General features: G+C 39.8%; 1 protein-coding gene across 3 annotated transcripts in view; it reads right to left on the reverse strand.

Annotated features, from left to right (window-relative positions):
- Positions 1-21,442, reverse strand: part of PRKAG2 (protein kinase AMP-activated non-catalytic subunit gamma 2) — a 216,614-nt gene extending 195,172 nt beyond the window's left edge. For 2 of the 3 annotated variants that reach the window (XM_034064345.1, XM_034064320.1), the window contains exon 1: positions 21,246-21,442. In XM_034064345.1, the coding sequence (XP_033920236.1) occupies positions 21,246-21,350 (105 nt within the window). In that variant the 5' untranslated portion in view covers positions 21,351-21,442. The remainder of the gene's footprint in view (positions 1-21,245) is intronic. The other variant, XM_034064383.1, reaches the window with a different exon arrangement.
- Positions 21,443-21,679: the final 237 nt, after the last annotated feature.

The raw sequence follows: 21,679 nt of genomic DNA on the forward strand, positions 1-21,679 counted from the left end.
TGCTCCAGGGCTGTTAATTGAGCAACTTTTCCAGAAGCACTAAGTCCATAGAAAAAGAAATAAAACCCTTACTAATACATAAACACTACCAAATAAATTATTTAAACATTTCACTATGTTAGTTTACATACGTGCAAACAACTTTGGTCTTGAAATCTTGCTGCTTCACAGCAGGTATCCAACAGCACAAGAAAACCTTCAGAACACCTACTTAAACAAGAAGGGCAGAAAATTACGTGCTTTTCCAGCTTTAACAAAACCAGTTGTTTCTGCAAGCTTCTGCCATCCAACTATACCACAGCTGCTCCCGCTTCGCATCAGCTTTAGCCAATTGTAAGTCATCAGTTTTCAGCACACAATGCAGCTGAAAGAGAATTCAGCTGGTAGCACTGTTGGAAGCAAATCATTATTTGTCCAAGTTTTGTATTAACCTTTTATTCCCCTTGAATATCACCACTGAAAAGGGACAGTTCACACCTTTCAAAGAGACCAGAGAAAAAATAGCAAAAAGAAAGTTTTTTGAAAAAGGAGATAGGACAGGGAAGCAGGGAATAAGAAAAGTTTATAAAATGTAGCAGGAACAAAAGGCAAGCAAAGCTTTAAGAATTATTCCAAGCATTATCAACCTCTCAAGCCAGCTGGAGAAGACCCCGAAGCAGCACCTGAGCAGCTCAGCTTCAACTGAGCTCAGCTTCTTTCAAGAGCTATACACTCTATCAGTAAAACAAGTGTGAAAAGCAGGTTACTCTAAACAGAGGGAGACTGAAGTATAAGCAGGCTTAGCTCCAAAGGTCGTGTTGTTGTAGCCAAACTACCAAACATCTACCCCATCCACTTGATCTAATCACACTCTCTACTGTGAATTTGAAGTTCTAGACAGCTGCAACTGCTGTAAGCATGACGGAAATAGCCTTAATTAAACATGCTTAGTATTGTATTAACGATTTGGTCATATAATCTGTTTATCTTCCTGCATGGAACTGATATATTTTCACTCATAAATCTGCAAGAGACTGACAAGCTGTACAACTTATAGAAAATGCTACACAAATACTTTGGAAATATAGTCTCTCTTTTAGTGGGCCATAGTTCAACAAACTTTGACAGATGTTGCCCTCAGATGAATGTTTTCTCAAGCTAAGTTTTTAGCTACAATAAGAATAAAGAAGACAAAGTGAGAAATAATAAATTCTTTGTCAAATTAAAAAATAATCATCACAACATTGAATCAAAAAGCTCTGTCACTGTAATTATGGCCATGAAATCTGGTAGGGTCTTATGGAGTAACACAGATCTGTTTGTGATCTCTGTGAGATGCTGGCCAAGGGATAAGCCAGGCAGATGTGGGAAAGATCTCAGGTTCTTAGTGAATTCTTTCAAGACTTAGTTTGTAGGCAGCAAACTCTCTGTTGCACCCTATTTATCCTCTTGCTTTTTCTCTTTGTCCCATTGGGCCACTCAAGTGCCAGCTATCGGAGCTGAGAGTAGGGAAGAGTCTGTTGTGCCCTCTCTTCCTGGCACCCAGGCAGGAATTTTAAGTCCTTAGTGCAAAGAGAAGGAATACTCTTTCCATAAAACAATTTACTGAAACCCAGGTAAACAACCTCAGTATGTGCAAACTAAGCCAGACAACTTATTGATGACACCAACTTACTGGGTTCGCTCCCTAACAGAAGCACCAGAATATCTCACAGGAAGGACTGGATGACACCAATGAGTTAAGCATGAGAAATCAAGTTAATTTAATCAATTTCTTTTAATGAATTTAGTTTTAATCCTAAACTATATCCTTATAGACTATAATTTTAACTAATATGTGAGCATTCAACAGCTGGATAGAGACAAACTGAAGTGTACCTGTCTTGAAAGGTTAACTAGGAGCGATCATTGTAATGCTGCTATGAACACAGCATGTCAGAGCATGCATCAGGAAGCCTCCAGAATTTTAATATCATATACATATATGGTATTAAATGGAAGTATACATTTATATATTAGCACTGTGAAAACTCATCTGGAATAATGTCTACAGTTCTGGTCATCTACTCAGGAAAGGTTAATTCAGATGGGAACAGGTACACCAAAAGTCTATTTTGACAACAAGAGGAACACGGAGTCTCCGCTGTGGGATGTGATTAAAAGAGCCCAGCTTTCTGAGTTGTAGTTGACAGCTGAGAGTGCATGTGATCCTTCTGCAAAGTTACATAAGGTAAATAAAGACCAGCATGGGAGAAATGAGACAAAGGACACTTTGTGGATGCAATTAGAAAAAGGAAACTGAATAACCTTAGGTTGGAAAATTGGAAGGGAAAAGAGTGAAATTCTGGAGGAAACATCACTACTTTTCAGACTGATGAAGTTTATTACACGGAAGATATGTGGCTGCCTACAGGATTTTCCTACAGGAACAGGAAATGGAAACAAATGGCATGTTAAAGAAGGCTCTTTCTTCCTTTATGCATCTTTTAGTACAAAAAGGGATAGGAATAATAACTATTTCAAGTATTTTTTTTTCTTGTCTCAAGAATTTCTGCTGCTATTGTGGAGGCCAAATAGCTGACAGATCTGCAGAACAGAAACAGTTCAGATACCTAATGACTGGAAGATCAGGAATGGCTGCGGGCTTCTGGAAATAAGTCATTCTATGTAGTAATGTGAGGGTCAACATAAAAATATAGGATGATTCAGAAAAGTTAATTCTCAACTGCTTTCCAAATTTGGAAAGAAACTGGTACACAACATGTAGCTACATGTCAGACAGTGACCCTTTTAGTGTTCAGAGTATGCCAACCATATTCTTTAGCTAAACCTGTATCAAAACATACTAAAGTTGTCATAAGAAGCCCTTGCTCCCTAAAGCCATTCTTCTGCTTCTTCTCAAAAACCTTACACAAGCTGTGTTGCAAGGATTATATGCAAAAATACACATGGAAATATGGGTGTATGAAGGCACACCCATATACATAGATATATGACAAACATGAGATACAACTCATAAAAATGTATCATTTACTTGTACAAGAGTCTCAAATGCCTTGAGATTTGATGAAGAGCTGTCTAATAACTCCAGAGGAATCAAGATGATTCTACCTATGTAAACTAACCAACAAGAAGAAATTGTCTCTGTAACCTACTGAATAGCCTGGAAAAACAAGCAAGCAAACACCATTTCTGAAAGCCATTTCTTGTAAATAGATTGAAAACAGAAGCTCAGAAAGAGGAAGGAAAAGCTTTAAAAGTGAAATTACAAGTAAAACAAGACAGAGAAAGAAAAAGCAAACCAAAAAAAAACCCTCTACCAAACTTCCTGCAATGGATGGGAAAGGGAGTATAGAATTATACAGAATTGGTATTTCAAGTATTTGATCACCATAGTCCATATTTCACCTGTCTCAGTCACCCGGAAGACTACTTTTATCACATCTAGAAAAACCAGACCCTTACTGGGAGAATGCTTAACTGATCCGTCACCAGTTTTCCAGGTTCAAACCACAGTTCCCACGGCGAGGGTGTCCTTTGCAGCACATGCTCTTCCTTAGCTCTCCCCAGGGTTTAGGGAACAGCCAGCTCTCCAGAGGGATCAGCTGCTATAACTTTTGGGAGCTTGGTGACCTGCCTTTTAAAATAGTGGGAGTAACTTCCGTTGCTCCCTCAGCAGTGCTTTTATGGAGCCAAGAGCATGCCAGAACACTGCTTGCCCTTGCATACAACTGGAGTAACAAAAGAACAGCTGTACTCAGTTTAAGGCAAGCCTATACTTTCCCATCCCTTATTTAACGCTGGCTTATTTCCATCAGCCTTAACAACAATGAATGGCAGAGAAGGGATGTTTTATGGGGAGCCATAGACTCATGGTACTATCTGATTCTGTCTCAACTGGGTCAAACTGACTCCATCCACAACTGAACGTAGTAAATATATTGATGTGGGAGTCTAGCAACACACCTCATCACAAGTAAACTCCTGAGGCCAAACGGAGCCTCATTATAGTTGATCTTATATATGAAAAGCTCCATACAGAGTCAGTGCAGAATCAGGAATAGAGTGCGCCAAGACATCTGCTAGTATTGAGATACCTAGAACAGTCTGGCTTTGAGCACAATGGGTTTTTAAGTTTATGTATGAGACTAGGCAGCCATTGAGCTCCACTTTCCAGCTTGCTATAGACTTGGGTAAATTACTCTTTATATTTCTGCTTTCCAAGGTTTCAATCAAAAATAATGGTACTTCCAGGGCAACGTAGGTATTATTAACCATGTCTCCTAAGCATTCTGAAATCTGCAGACGGAAGGAGGTGGAGAAGGGCAGTGCATTAGGATTATTACATTGACTCGCCAGGCTTGCTTTTGAGGAGGGTTTTAAAACAAATACTTGGACCAAATACCCCAGCAATAAAACCCTGGATGTCCTCCAAGAGTCCACTTCTTTGGCAAGTTCAAATAAAGCTGGTCTCCTTGTGCTTAAGGTGTTAGTGAAAACCTGAGTGCACAGAAGGTTGGTATTAGAGGATACTCTTGTCTGATAAGAGCTATGAGCTACAGAGGATAAACTGAATAGCATATGAATAACAAGGTGAGACTAGGGATTATGAGAATCTTGCATGTAGCTGAGAATTAACAGTCTAATGATTTGTGATATTTTACATTTTGTATTCAGAGTAATGAGGGCATTGATATTACTTGGTTCACAACCAGGGCCAGAGCAGGCAGGCAAAGTGCTACAAAGGCACATGAGTTTACATGAAGTGAACAAAACCATGTTTTTTCTAGACACAGGGATGTAAACCACTTGTGTCCATTCAAGATCTCACACTTTCCTTTAGAAAATGGATTTTGACTCCAAACTCTATTCCACACATTGCATTTTTTTTTGGCAGAAACCTCCTATCAGCTATTCCAGATGAAGTAACTTTCTTTAATTCTTGCATAAATTTTCCTAGTGCTGCTAAGCACTAGTGAAACATTTAGTGATCTCTGTTCCAGATCTATCTATGTATCAGTCATATAGGGCAAAACATAATTTTGGAAGTAGTTCAGAGCTTTTCATATGACAAGAGTTGCACCAGTTCCAGAGTTTACTCTTCATACTCTGTACCCAGCCAAGTAACTAACTGCCAGAAGGTCAGTGGAGCAAGTGCTTGGTTTGGGCTACATGCTCCTTTCAAGATCAAGAGCAAAGCCATCAGGTTGTTAGGGTCAAGACTTCTATGCTTCAGACTTCAAGGATATTCTCTTCCTCTACAGCCCTGACATGTGGAAAGAGAAGCACAGCTGGATCCAAGATAAAGCAAGCTTGTGGTTAGGAGGTTATACTGTCGCCTGCACTCTGGCTAGACTTGCCTTTAACCATCAAATTGACTGTGCATTTTTGGACTGATGAGGAAATGAGACATTCATAACCTGATTCAAGAAACTAAAGCTTTTGACAAAGTTTTAGATGAAACTGTTAATGAATTACTAGCAATAGCTGAGTTTATGTTTGACTGAATTTCTATAGTCAGCTTAATGAGTATATATATATATACTTGGAAGAGACTTAACTAAGATGAAGGCTCGTACCCTCTCTGCTTTGAAGTTATACATAAAATATACAAATATGTTGCACCAGTTGCAGATGCTTTGCATGTAATTTCCCAACAGCAATAAGTCAAGAGCAAGAAAATGTTATGGCTATTGCCAGAACATATAATTAAATTCCTCCCCAGAGTTATAACCTCGTGTGCAGCCCAGCCAATGTGCCAGACCAAGGAATCTAGCTCCAGCCATCAGATGTAAGTCTTGTCTCTCCATTGGTAACACAGATCCTTTTCTGAACAGTTCTGTAAAATAACACAGACTCAGACTCACGGACAGCAGCACTGAAAAGCCTGAATAACAGAGTACCCTGGAAAGGAAAATATGAACTTCTTAAGGTCTATTTAATCAATTTCCATATGGAAATGAACCTTTCTTGGAACTTCTGGAAGCTTCTCAGAAAAGTCAGGTTTTCCTCTGAACTGGCCTGTGTGCAAATTGGGACAGATAAAAGAAGAATTTTTTTCTATTAAATAGGCTGTGATGAGCTCTGGCATGATGCTCAGAAACCTACATTAACTAAATCACCATGATGATTCTAACAAAAAAAAATCTAACCAAGTATATGTACTACACGTACAAAACATCATATGTTATGCAAACATAAATAAAACAGTTTGAATTAACAAATCCTCAGCCTGTGCACAAAGGCATATTTTCTGCAAATGACTGCTATAAATCCATATAAAGTACAGGACTTCTTAGACTTACAACTGTCTCTTGATCTCATATAGTTACCAGACCTCTATTTAAACAAAATACGTTCTGTCAGAATTCTGTTTGGTCTTTTCGTATTTTGCCTTTACAAGGTGGATGTGAAGGAAAGGCTGAACTTATTAATTCCAATCTGGGCACCTTGCCAGTACTCACAGGGATATTTTAGGTTTTCTGGCTCACAGTCAGTTCAACCTCTTACCTGCCTCCCTGTTTAGACCACTGGATGAAACCACAGCTCCAGAATTACAGCTATATCACACTCAGAATAGCAGAGAGGATGTATCATAGCATAGCCGTATATTACCACTCTACCCTGGTTTCACTCTCCCATCTCCATCGCACATCTCTTTTATAAGGCATTTTGCACACTCTTGTTCAGTGTAGTAAGATTTGTAGCAAGCAGTGGTACAGAGGTTGTCTGCAAGGAGAGAAAGTTCTCAGCAGAATGTCCAGCAGAAGCTTAGATATTTGTCAAATTGAATTATTGCAAAATTGAAAATAAAAATACTGATCTTTCAATATCCATTGATGAGTGTTTACTAGTGCACTATACTTTGCTCATTTATACTTTATACACTCACAAGCTTTACGTGGTTCCTTCTCCCACCCCTCTAACCTGTGGAGAGCGATCATGAAATCTTGACATTTTCATCTCCTGCAGAAATAGTCCCTCCATGTCCAACCCTACAGAGAATAGCAGCTTCAGCGATGACAAGGAACATATTTCCACTAACGCAAGTAACACCAGAATCACACCCAGCATATCTAGTGATGAGCAGCTCATACAGCTGGAAATCTTCCAGCAACTTCAGCTGCTCCCTGCTCTGCACTGAAAAAGTCATCTAAGCCAGAACAATATTCCTCAAATTCCCTCAAATACTAATTGTGGGTATCCTCCATGCAATAACAGAAGCCCTGTGACTCCTGTTAGCATCAAATATCCCACCCTCAAGCAAAGTTGCCAAAATTTCTGATAATATTCATTGCTAAAGTTTGCCCACGTCTCAGGGATGTACACAAAACTAAAATTCCTTTCCATAAAGACTCAACATGGAACTCTGTGAGACTGATTTTTGTGGTCTTTGTATTTTGTGACTGTGAAGAGGTTTAGAAACCATGTCTAGAGCTAGCAGCTTGTGCTTTTGTTTGGGAGAATATTGCTAAAGGAATATTATTTTCCTGGCTTTCAGAAATCACAGGATTACAAAAGTAGGAACACATAATAAAGAAAAATCCAATGTGAAGACTGGAAGACTGGGAAGAAGAATGAGAAATTAAGATCTTTTGGCAACGTGCTCAAAATTAGTCTTAGTCAGCAAAGAAATTTAGGAGATTGTTGTGAAACAAAGTTCCCAGCCCGGTGCCAGGAAGTTGGATTTCCACACTACAATGGCAAATATATGCAATGGTAATTGCTGGAAGGCCAATCCTGTTGTGAGAAATTTTATATCATGAACTTGATTTGTACTCTGAGCCACAATCAGTCTTCAGGGCTGGCCTTGTTACAACTTTCACAGCACTGAATTTACATAATTTTAACTAAAAAGGCATAAATCTAAGTCCTTGGATAAACCATCCTATCTTTCTGCATTCTCACTTTTCTGCAATGCTATCATTGATCATATTTCTACCAGTAAATAGTTCTCCATCTTCCTTAACTCTGTTATTGTTTTCCATTTAAAACACATTCTGGCATAAGCAGACTGTTTTTCGAGATCAATTGGCCCTTGTAGGAACAAGTGTCTGTCTTGGAGGAAAAGGGATTGCATTGGCATAATCAAGTTACTGATGATATGTCCATTTTATAATCAACAAATTGGTGTTTCTGCTGGCTATTCTCTTTCCTCTTGCCTCCATGATAGTTTGTGTTACTACTAATAATAATAGGTTCATTTAGACATTTGCAATTCATTTAGTAAATGGGTAAAGTAAGCATTTGGACTGTTTTCCAATTGTGTTCCATCATGCTGTGATTACTAGTTGCAATTGCTGTGTTTCACTTCAGAAATACCTTTAGTGTAAATATGATAATCTCTCAGCATAGACGAACATGCAAGAGCCCCACATATCACTTATGTTTTCTGTTTTCTTGATGTAAAGAGTCTTTCATTGTCAGGGGATGACAAATCTCAGCATGGACTGGTAGCTTTCCTCTGTAGCTAAAGTTTCACTGTGTAACAAAGCATAAATCTACTGATTTTACTGTATGAATCTCACTAACTTTACTAATTTGATTTTCAGTTGCTCATAATTTCATATAGATCCCATCTTATAGGATAAAAGTTTCGTTTTCAGGCTCATCCTACCAAATGGTCATCCCTTCAACACAGTCTTTACCTGTTTTTTCACAGTTTAAGCAAAATTCAGTGTAGATATTTCAGCACAGCAGTTCTTGAGAGGAAAATCTGGTTTTCATTATGAATAAAAACTTCCAAATATGTCATTTTATTCTGTTTTATTTATTCTGTATAATTGATCTGCAAAGCACTTCAGCTTGCTTTTGGTTAGAGGACACAGTACGGAAGTCACTTAGATATTTAACTCAGCAGAATATATTTTGAACTGCTACTAGCACGTTACATTAATAATTCTTTCATTTAAATTTCCCATTCCTAATATTTAGGCAAGAAAAGAAATAGAACCAAAAATTAATAGGTAATTTCAAGCTAGCTCAGCAGTAAATTGCCACTACCTGTTGCAATTCTTGGGTGATGAAGTCCCCATCCCCACATAGCCAAGGCATCCTCTAGAGGTAAATAAATTAACAAAGAAACCTTCTAAAAATTATCTGGCTGGGGCAGACGAAAGCAGAGGATTCCTGTTGTGGGAGTTCTCCTGTGCAACATGTACATACCCAAAGAGCAAGCCCAGGCATATTTGTTTTTACACAGTCGTTTCCACACCAAGGCACATTTCCATTCCCCCCTCCCTCCTTCTGCTTTTGTATTCCAATGTCCACATCCACAATTAGTGGAAGTGTCTGGCTGTGCCTGTTCACATTGTTCCCAGACTTTTCTCTCCCCCAGTGAGCTCTGAAGACCATGCATTATTTGACATGACATGACTTGGAGGCCTTTTGCAGCAGTAGCCGTGTACAGGGAAGCAGACAGAGACAAGGAACAAGAAAGTTGGTGATTGGTGGTTAACAGGTGATTGAACTTTAAATTACTTAGCCTTGTAAACCAAAAAAGCCCCAACCCCACCAGAAAGGAAAACAGCCTAAAGATCCAGATACAAAGTCAGCTCCTTGTTCTATTTGTTTTGTGACATTAAAACACAGGATATAAAATTGAAAATAATCTTAGTACAGCTAGAAACTGAATCCAGATGTTTTAACATCAGGCAGAATCATGTTCATAATCTGTTTGAGTTTGGGTTTTTTTTCTGAAGTAATTAAACATCTATTGCATTTTTCATCCCAGTTCATTTCTCTGCAACAAAAGCAATTTGCCAGCTTGTACCCACTTGTACACACATGCTGAATGTATTCAGTTTATAGTAAACAGCTGCACACAGGGCAGCTCCCCTTCACACACATAGGCTCTGCACTTGTGGCCTTACATGTTTTTTAAATTAACTTAGTCCAGGGCGCAGAATATTCAAGACCATAAAACACAGCCAAAGGTACTTACTGCTCTCTGGAAATGAACTCTGAAAAGTATCTTCTCTGAAAATGGATGTTTCTCTAAGGAATACTTAATATTTCCTCCCATTTTGTTACTAAATTCCAAAGTAATTAGATTTTACCTTTCCTCCAGGAGAAGGTGATGCCCAAACATATGTCCCCAGATGTTCAGCCTGTGTGTTCCAATTCACATCCATTAAAGTGCTTATACTGAGCACTGCCATTGATAAGACCAGCCTTTGCTTTTACATGTGTGCCTTTTCTTCAGTTACTTCAACCCAAACACAATTAAGGCTGGAAGCCTGTTTTACAGCTGATATGCATAGAGAAATTTCAAAGAATAAGTTGGTTACCCCATGAGCTTCTTACAACCTGAGGAGCTCCCCTGCGTTCTCTCATCTCTCTCCAGTGACCTCAACCAGCAGCAGGCCTCAAAGCAATATTGATAATGACTCAGAACTTTGAAGAGCTCCAAATGCCTTTAAATCCAAATACCTCTGCTTCACAAACATGCTAACAAAAAGTATATGCAGATTATGGCAGTAGAATATACTTTTCCTTTTAAAACATTTCTATTTGAAAGTAAATTTGAAATAACTATCCACAGTGAGTCTAAACACATTGAACGCCTACAGTAGTTCATAAGACTATGAAAGACTAAGTTTACAGAGGTAAAAATATATATAAATAAAAATTCCTCTCAATTTTTAAATTATTGCAGCTTTTCCCTCAAGTTACAGTAAAAACCTGAAGGGAACAGAAATTACTTTCTGAATTCTTCATCATATGTAATACTTGGTCACTCTCAGTCAAACATGGTTACGTAAGGCATGTTTCCTCTTTTACTGACTTCTCTGGTTTACAGCTGAAAATTGGAAGAGTCCATCTAACAGCAACTTTTGCATGCCAGTTGACGATGCCTCCACAGGTCTGCCACAGTGAAAGCAGACAGAACTCTGAGTACGTAGGGATTGGACCAGATGACCCTCAATGTCCTTTCCAAGTTGGTATTCTATGATTCTAAGGTTGCACACACATAGCATTAGTTTCAGTCTTTATCATCAGGAGAACAGATGTTATTTATCTCTACCCAAATTACTTCCTAGTATTACTTTCAATCTCTGTTCCATAAAAAGCCAAGCTTCTAACTTGGGGGTTTTGATTTGGTTTGGGTTTTTGGGTTTTTTTTTTTCATTTTAGCTATCAGGTACAAGGGAATATTATTGGGAATAGACAAGTAGGAAAATCAGTTTCTGTTTTTTAATGCAGGTATAGATAGCAGAGAGGAAAGAATAGCATCTTGAAAGGTTGAAAGATGTAAAACTCAATTTGCAAATGTATTTAAGGACATCCTGATGCAAGCAGACTAGTAGGATCTTCAAATACTGCAAAGGGACCTAATGTGCCCAAATTCTTTGGAAAATCCCATCTCTCTGAACTACTAGGCTTCTTAGCACTTTTTCTTTCTTTTTTTCCCTCAAGGATTAATCTTGTAAATGGCATTTCAAGTAAACTTTAGTCATCTGTTGTTCTCAGATTTTTAGATCTCAGATTATAGGCAGATAGACATCAAAAGTGAATGAGTTACTAGAGCTTACCAAGTTACCACTCACTCGTTTTATCTCACAATGTACACCATGAAAATAAAACACATCAGCTAACTAAGCAGGCATTGTAAGGCAACATGTTTTATTCAGCACTGTGGTTGGATACGAAGATGGCTGCAGTCTGTTAATAAGGCCAACTGCTGAACAGCAGCTTGTTTTGCTTTAGTAACTATTGGTTGAGGTGCACCAAGGCAGCTGATGAATACTGGATAAAAACATTTTTGTCTTACCAAGTAATAGAGACTAGCCCACCACTATGCGCAGTTAAGTAAGGCGTGTTTCCTCTTTTAATGACTTCAGTATTTTAAAGCTGAAAAGCAGAAGAGTTCATTTAACAGCACTTATGCATGACAGCTGATGATGCCTCCACAGGTCTGCCACAGTGAAAGGAGCCAGAATTCTAAGTACACAATACAGGAAAAAGAATTGAAGTAACTTCAGTTTTTGAATTACTGGTATTACTTTATAAAGAAAAATGCTGGCATGTACCCTCCTGCTTCTACATAGCTTAGAGCACATAGAGTCATTCTCAAAAACAAAAAATATAAGGAAAATGTATAATTAATCACCATCCAACTAAAAGAAGTCTATTTAATTAGTATTTACCTTTAACATCAACAAGCTAAATAAAAGGGCAAAGAGAACAGCTGAATAACATCTTCTACCTTCCATTCATTTCAGACTATAACTCTTGTGTTTATGAATAAATGTTGGCTCAACTTTTCAGACAGCAGAAGCTCTCAATTTTCCCATAAAAATGTGGAGTTGATCCACTAATGAGTCCATTAGTGTAAGGACTATCCAAGAAGAACAATGTTGAGACCATGCTGTTATTTTCTCTCATACATTTGCTGACAGCAGTACTGAGGAATGCCCAGCTCTAGCAACTGAAAGGACAAGCCAGCATAGTGCAGGAACGGAGACAGGATGCTTGCAGACTCTTCAGAGGGTGCTGTAGGTTGAACATGGCTGGTAAAGTGCTGTTTTGAATGTCCCAAACCCATCTGTTTGAATTTATAAATGACTACATGCTGGATAGCTGCAGATGCTGTATTTCAAGACCTTTACAACTGATGTGCCACCAGCTGTTCAGAAAAAAGAACAGCTAACTTTTCACAAATTTCAACAATTGCATGAACCACATGGAGGGTGTGATAATTAGGTACATTCACTGAAGCATCGCTTATGATGCTGGAAGTTAATGGAGTCTCCTCTAATTTATGTAATATCCTCAATCCTTGGTCTTCCTGACCAGACTGACAGAAGAGTCCCAACAGTGTTATTTTATGAAACAGCACAACTGTCTGTCGACATTAGATGGGGATGCTTTCATTTCACACATATTTTCAAAAGGGAAAATACTTTCCATCACTGCTGACCTATGTTGAGCTAGTACATGGATTCTTATGGGACAAATACCATAGCAAGAAAGTTGGGCTAACGGTTAAGTGAACTAGGTCTTGAGACTTCGTGAGTCCAATTGTCATACTCCTGTACAACACAGGACAAGTTGCTTGAACTCCAACCATCTACTTGAATATTAGTGCTGCAGGGACAAAATCATTCCCTCTCACATGTCTCCAGTCTATAATACCTATCAAGGCTTTAAATTCTTCAGAGTTTATCTTTACTAACATATGTATTCTTATGCATGCATAGACATCTAGCTCAAAAAATCATGGATGGAAAGAACATCCCATAAGATGTTTTAGTGCTTCATCATGGCACGATGATACTTCAAAAGTTTATTCTTCATGAAGCTCAAGCTCCAGCCACACAGCAATGCCAAGCTTACATCAAGAACTCTCCTCTGACCAACCTCAGGCAATACAGCAGATAGAGATTCAGACAGCTAGGTGATGATGTACTGCTCTTATCCCTGAACTGTCTTTCCTCATGCCTCTTAGTTTAGATCACATTTCCAACACAGAAGCCATGATTAATACTCAGTAACAGCAAATCCCCCTCTAATTATTTTATGCAACAGGAATGACAATGCATGATGAAAACTACATTCCAGAAGATGCAGTGCTCTACTGAGAAGCTGTCAAAATCCCATACATCTTTTGATAACACTGACTAAGCACTTTTTTTATCTCTTCCTTACTGTCCCTTTCTCCTACAAGCCTTGTTGGGACTGTTGTGCCTCCAGTTTCAACTGCTATCTCCAAGCATGCTTTTCACATAAGTCTACACTACATAGCCAAATCCGATTCACGCTCCAAATGGAAACTATGGTTTTGGGACAAGAACCAGCAAAATATGGAGTTAAATTCAATGTGCCTGTGTAGTGTCTAACAATACTTAGTCTCATGGAGCTTTCAATTGCCCAAATGCATTCCTTTAGAGCAATGAAGTTGCATGGTCACCATCCTTGGACATATTAAAAATCTGATGGGACACAATCCTGAGGAACCTGCTCTAGCTGACTGCAGGATGAGCATGAGGATTGGACTAGACAATCCCCAGAAGTCTCTTCTAACCTCAACTATTCCTTGATTTTGTAAAAACACTTGTTAGCAGTTACCCCTTTTAAAGCCCATATCACCAAAAGCAAGACAACACAAGCGTAGCAAGCATATTAAATGCATTTGTATTTAAAGGTATAGAACAGTCCTGAATCTGTGGAAACTTGTCAGACCTTATGGCTAGGTAGCAAAAATAGAGTCATTATGATACACTTCAGGATTCTGTGCATAATTCCAGGTCTCCTTCTCAATTTCCATGTATAGTCCATTTAAAGTAAGTAATGTGCAGGTAAAATCTGTTTCTTCCACTAAACAGGCTATAGGCAATGCTAATGGCACCTGTTTAAGTCCATCAGATTCTTACAACTACAGCTTTTCTACAGAGACCTTGTCTTCACTGAAATGTTTCTTTATGCTTGGATTCAAATTCTGCCCATGATCTAGCTCACCAAGTACAGATTTCTCTAATTCCATGGAAAACGTGTTTCCAAACTCTACTAAAGGAATCAACAGGCAGGTAGCTTCCACAAAACAAATTCAAACTTCATTCTCAAGAGACCACCAGTGAATCTACAACTGACTATGAACAGCCTGTGTTTTGCAGTGCTGTAAGCCAGCACTCTGACCTTTCTTTCTTCAGCTTGCAGAAGCAGAGTATTTTCTTCTTTTCATTGTTCCAGCAGCATTATGGATACAAAAAGATGGCTGAAAATTGCCCGGTGCCTGTTGTGAATAAATACAGTCTTCATAATATGGCAGATAATACTTATAATGTTCACACTTCCTCCTAATGAAACTCCAGATCCATGCATGTGTTGTCCAGCAGCTTAAAAAAAAAGGCATATTGCTGTGATTGCAAAAATAGATTAAGTCTTCAGCTTATGACAAACATTCTAATTTTGGAGCAGAAGGTCACAGGCACCCTTTGCAATAATGCCCGTAAGGTCTGAACAGTTATGGTGTGTGACATAAATGACAACCATGAAACACATACTGCAATGCATTTGCCATGCATCCCAAAAAGTCATGCTTACATAATATAATTTACTGTCATGCTAAATTATATGAAAATTTAAAGGACATTATATACCATTCTATGAATCCTCAATGTCAAACACTGAAGTACTGTTATGTTTTGGTTCTCTACGGTGTAAATAACGCTTTCATGTTTGCAAGATTTCAGATGTAGCTTTATGCAAGCAGTTTAAGAGAGTGAGTATTACAGAAGCAAACACTAAACTGAGGCATCACATTCCAGTTTCTACAACTACCTAAAGAATAAACACAAAAATCATTCTGCAGCAGAGAATGTCATATACATCACTGTTTCAACTTATTGCTAGTACCAGAAATAGTTCAGTAGCAGTATAGTGCTGTACCACCAAACCACTAACAATATTTCTTATTTATTGATGGCATCTTATATTCATGTGCAGATGTAAGTTCTCTTTTCCAGGAGAAAAAAAAAACAAAAACAACCCATACTCCATTCAAGATACATTCAAGCTGCTTTTTCTTTTTGTCTTTGAAGACATGCATAACTCTCCCTATTTGTTAGGAATTAACACTTTCTCCAGTGTGTCTTCAGTGCAAACAATAGCAGAAAATTGAGACAAGAGTCCTCTGCAACCAGATCAGGCCCTCAAAGCAGGCTAATTGTTAAAGCCTGTTGATCAGACATGGGTAACATAACTCACAGAGGGGTAATTTCTATGGCAGACAGACATATTCTGTGACATCTCCTGTCTGCTGCTCACATCTTCCTTGATTCTTCACTTCCCTTGCAGCCCACTCTGCTCTTTCATTATTCCCTATGTATGGGATGCCTTTTGATATAAATTCAGCTCTTCTTCAAAGGGATAAGAATTATATATGATATTTCACTCAACATGAATGTCCATGGCTCCTTTCTACACCCATGAGCTCTGCCAAGCCAGCACACAGGCACACCTATCTATGTTTGTCCATATATCATGAACAAAATGATGGCTGAATCTTGTCTTCAGGGTCAAATTGTGCTTTTGGTCTCATCTGAGCAGCTCCTTTGAATGCAGGATGGTGCCCAGATGAAACTGGGAATAAGCTGAACCTTGCAGGTGTGTGAACAGGCACTGGAACCTCCCAAGTGGAGATCAACACTTTCCACTTTGTTCCTGATCTCTCTAGGGTTCTTCTGTTTCAGTAATAAAAGCACATTGTGAGTAACCTTTCCTATTTTTCAGTAAGCTTATGATCAGTTTGTGTTATGCTTTAAAGCCAAAAAGACTAAGAGCTTCCTTAGTTGCAGTGACAGCTTTTGTGACTGCAAATAAGAATCCTTTCTTTTTTCCATCAGATAGATTCAGGGTGCAATCTCAACACTCCTGAGCAAATACCTCTTGCTCATTTAATACATAAGCCCTTTAGGGAGAAATACAAATTTAAACTTCAAGGCCACAGAAGCTCAGGACAACTCAGAGTCTGCCTTATGAGAGCAAAAGGCAGTACAATTGCAGATTTAATTGTAGGGAAACTTCTCTCTCCTCTGTGTCCCTCTCCCACAACCTCCATTTTCCAAGAAAACAAACTTTCTTTTCATTTCTAGATCATATTGGAAGCTGATTCTGTTATCTCCTTTGAAAGAATCGGCCAGCTTATTTCTCATCTACAGCTTCCTAAAGTGATCCCTAGACTGAAGCGCTGTTCTCATCAGCCCACCCAGTAATTACCAGGAGACAAGAAGCATCCTGGAAAAACTATGACAGAACAAAATCATTTCATAGTGATTTATTACACATGTAGCCATTAATGGCTTTGCAAGTGTGGAAAGCAAGATGGAGGGACAGAGCCCAAGCCAACACTAGCTGTCAGAACATCATTGTCATCTATTGGGTTACAAATATTTAAGCCATCTGATGTTTCAGCCTGGCATCTTGACATAACAACAGTCTTGGAAACAACAATAAATTTGCACATTGAAGAGTCTGTTCAAAATCATAGAGGCTGACAGAGAAATAGAAGAAACTGTGTAAAAATGTTTGTTTGTGTGATATTGGAAAGACAGGATCATGATCTTTAAGAGCATCCTTCTAGTGCACCAACTCTGCTGTCAGGGCTGAAGCACCAGAGGCAACAGCCACTTCACTCCACTAAAATATGTTTTCATATTCATTTGCAAATGTTATTGTTGTCCTCATAGGGGAAAAAAAATCCCTTTGGTCTTTGGGGGGGGGGGGGGGAAGAAAAGTCACTTTGTGATATATTTGGGAAAAATCCAAGGAAGTGCCAAGGTTCTGCAATTTTCAACTGCTGGGAGATGCCGCAGGTGCTTGGCACTTGCCATGGTGAAGCTCTTGAGACAGGTTCTGCTCACAGTTGTGCTAGGCAAATATAACATAACTTTGCTGGCTGGCACTGACTGAATTATCCCAGATGAAATTTAAAGTAAGAGCAGAATCTCTCCTTTTATTTCTTTTTTTTTTGCAGCAATACAGCATTACAATGGTAATGTTAACGTTAGAACAATTTTGCAAGATGGCAAAAGAACATCCTGATCTCACTGCTGTGAGCTCCTACTCAGCAGACAATTGCGTCCTATTTTAGAATAGGGTTTTTAAACTGTTCAAAGCAATGCACAAGCATTAACTTCTAATGGCTTAAAATGGAATTTTATAATGCTAATGTCTTCATATTACAGATGTAATGCATCTAGAGAGCAAAGGTTTCTATTCAAATCCATTGCAGCTTTCAAAGATATTTGGACCAGAAATTTCCATTTAGGCATCTCTAATTTCAAGACTTCAGAATGTGCTGCTGGGAAAGATGTAGGTTAGTATGAACTCTACTTGATAAAGGCTCCTGCAGTTATGTTACAGTCCATCTAAATCATTAGTTTGTTAGTCAGCTATGTTTTTACAAAGAAAAGAACACATAAACAAACCAAAAAAGTTACTCAATCAGTCCAGCAATTTAGCAAACACTTCCATGACATGCTAAGATATTCTCTTGGGGGGGGGGGGGGGCAGCCCCCACTTTATATTTGATGAGTGAATTACAAGTTCTGAGAAGGTTAGCAACCCCATGTGCAGGACCATAGCGGCCTACCACTATTCTGTTAGGGTGGTGAAGTACTGGAATGGGTTGCCCAGGGAGGTAGTGAATGCTCCATCCCTGGCAGTGTTCAAGACCAGGCTGGATGAAGCCTTGGGTGATATGGTTTAGTGTGAGGTGTCCCTGCCCATGTCAGGGGGGTTGGAACTAGATGATCTTAAGGTCCTTTCCAACCCTAACTATTCTATGATTCTATGATGATTCTATTCTCAGAAGCAAGGGGTGGGCACCAGCCACTTGTGCCAAAGGAGACTGAGCACAGAAAGAAAGTGGAAATAGAGTGTTTCCAGATGTCTTGTATCTTGTCTTGTGCTTGCTTGAGAAAGATGTACCTGAGAAATGATGCCCTGGAGAGCTGAAGAGACAAACCCAGCTTTCTTAAATTGATTCATTCTTTCCCCTGTCACTAGCAACCCCCAAAAATAAAAATACATGGGAGAGGGAAGAACAGCATACAACTTTCTTTTCAGACACGCCTATTATTCCACGATCCGCTAACCTAATTGCAGCCTATTTTGCATTATTCACTTTTTTTTGTCATTTCTTTTTCAGTCAGCATTGACTAATAAGTATGTTTTAGGATAGTCTGCATCACAACAGTACCTTGCTGTCCCAGTGCTTCCTCTTTCAGACTTGACTCCTCTCTCCCCTCCTACTCAGACCTTGTTAGTCCTTCCCTTGTTCCTAATTTGAAGATCTCAATGAGCAGGAATTACATGTCTCAGCAATAAACACAATCTCACAGCAACACAAAGAAGAGGATGAACAAAATAAAAATTACAGTCTGGTGAAAGCTCCCTTGACAACTACAGCTCCACTGACAGGCGCCACTAAAATAATAGGAATGATGCTTCAAAACAACAGTCAAGAAAACGTTATGAAAGAGGAAAAAAAAAACCATTCTAAATGGATCTTTTCAAATGCAGATTCCACTGCCAAATGAGGAGAATGAGAAAAATGCTCTTTCTTATAGCAGAGTCATATTTAAATTCTGTGAGATTACAGAAAACCACCAAAACAGTGAGCACAACCTGAAAGATCCTGGGGCCAACAGTCCATTTCAGGAATGCTAGAATGATGCAGAATGGACAGAATTATATTTTGGGGATGGAGAGGAGGCATGGAAGGTGCTCTCTCATCAGAAAAACTTGAATGGCTTCCAACTGGGTGAATAATAAAACTCATGTTGACTTCAGTGCAACATCAGGCATTTGCAGGCTTGCATCTGAATAACTACCACTACCCAGGTGACAAACTGCATAGCAAAGAAACCAAGAGATTAACGAAGGTGAAAAATTATGGCCCACTATTAATGATGTTACGTCCAAGGCAGAACTAAAGCAATGGTCATGAAGAAATTCTGTCTACAGGCTTAAGGAGGTAATTAGAAAAATGCTATAGCCTTCCTCTGCCAGGAATGCTTAAATGCAAACAAGCTACTTAGGCACATTTTCCACCTTAGCTTCACAACTGTAAAATGGGGAAAATTGCTGTAGGTACTGGTGTGGTCAGTTATTTGGTGGTTAGAAGGTATTTGAAAAGCCCCAGACGGATCCTGTAAAATCCTGCAGCAACCACAGTATCTCCCAAACTACCTAAGGCTCTTCAGCAGGCAGAAAAAGCAGCTTTGTGGAGCAGAGGTGGAGATCAAACTGCACAAAAGCTCCTGGCTAGACTCAGCTGGGGCAGAGTGAGAGGGCAGAGAAAGAGATGGCAGAGACAACACAGCAGGCAGGGCAGAAAGGAATAAAGTGCACAGCATGAGTGGTGCTTTGATGAGGCACATTTTATTTTCTTAGTATTTTACATTCCTGTTGTAAAGTACTACTGGTAACACAGAAAGGTTATTGCCTAAAAACTCCAGCCACAAGTGCACAGACAACTCCATGTTAGCAGAAACAGACCCTTCTCCCCTAGGACTGAATGCACTCTCAGAGCTCCAGAAGTTTGGCTTAGGGTCCTGGGCTTCTATTCCTCTCCAGGGACAGATGAAATCTGCAAAAGAGCCACGTATTTCTCCTCCATTTTATTCCACACACTCAAGACACCTAATAAATTTGCTTTGAGTTTTTATTCTTCCCTAAAACAAAGGAAAAACTGAGAACCAGAAATATCTTTTTCCTCCCTGGTGGCCTGGCAGAGACACATGTAGGACTGTTTCCCACTTTTATATCATGAGATTGAACCCACCCCTCCACCCCCCAAATCAAACAAACAAACAGACAAACAGATGGCATAGAAAAAGATACAGGGACTCTGCCATTTCTTGCCTGAAGCACTGAAACCAATTGCACACCAGGACTGAGAATAAAACACTAAATAGTTATATAGATAACAAGAATGTCCTAATAGTAAAGAAAAACAATACTCAAAGTTTTGAAAGGCATGTAAGTGCTGAAGATACAGCCAGCCAGCTTTTTCGTGCTCACTGGGAATGGAGAGTAACTTTTGCTCTGAGGTTATTATATATCTATATACTATAGTTTTTTGCATGTGTCTTCCTAGCGTGAAAGACACAAAACAAACCAGTCCCTGAACAGACTGCACGGCTCACTACTCCGCTCCAATGTGGCAATACAATTGTCCCTGTTCTTTCATCAGTAAACAGACTGCTAGCGTCCGAATCCGAGAGAATTCCGGGTTCCTCAACCCTGGGAAATTCAGATGTGGATTAGTTTTGGGAGAAGGACGAGTCAGATTCAACAGTGATTCAGCTACCAGGCACGGACAGTTCCCGGAGTCAAACCAGGGGATATTGAGACCAGCATTTGGGGGCTAACAGACGGTTTGCTAAACCGGATTGCAAGTCTGCGTGTGACCTGGATGAGACGTACGGAACCAAACCCCAGCCCAGGGCAGCGGAATAGTGCTGCAGCCGGAGTTACTCGCACTCCTCCGTGTGTCACGGCCACTGCACTCCGAACTGCCAGCACTGAGCGTGGGGCAGAGACCAGGGGAGCCCCCCGTGCTCCAACCCGCCCCAGATGTGGAGGACTTGCCTGTTGCTGGGGCGACACCGCCCAGCCCAGAATCCCCCAGACTTCAGACCTCAGAGGAGGAGGCACCTCTCCCTGCCTTTTTCCGCGCTACATGTCAGAGAAAAACATGCCCCAGCGCCCAAGGCACGCCAGCTGCCGAAGGGGAGTAAGAGTAAGGAGGCACTTACGGGGATGTGCACTCGCAACATGAGTTTCTTCTGGCTGGAGCTTTTCCTGCTGCTGCTGCTGCTGCTGGAGGCATCTTTCTTCTTGTCCATGGCAGTGCTTCCCATCCCTTCACCCCGGCGTGGTGCTGGGCGATGGATCTGGAGAGGGAGGCTCCTCTTCCACCTCTCCCCACCGTCCCACCGGCGGCAGTTACTGTTACTCCAGGCTTCTTATTTTCTTTTTTTTTTTTTAATTTTCCTTTTTTTTAATCCTTTCTTTTTTTAATGGCCTTAGGAAATTGGAGGGGGGGGGGGAAGGGGGGAGGGAAAAGGAGGGAGACAGCAGGAGGGGGGAGGATGGGAGAAGCAGAGGGAAGGGGAGGAGTTTCTCCAGCTCCGGTCTTTAATCCCAGCAGTGAGGTGTCAGGGGGACCTTCTCAAGAGCATGAGATGCC

This window comes from Melopsittacus undulatus, chromosome 1 (assembly GCF_012275295.1).
Source record: "Melopsittacus undulatus isolate bMelUnd1 chromosome 1, bMelUnd1.mat.Z, whole genome shotgun sequence".
In the NCBI taxonomy this organism is placed as follows: Eukaryota; Metazoa; Chordata; class Aves; order Psittaciformes; family Psittaculidae; genus Melopsittacus; species Melopsittacus undulatus.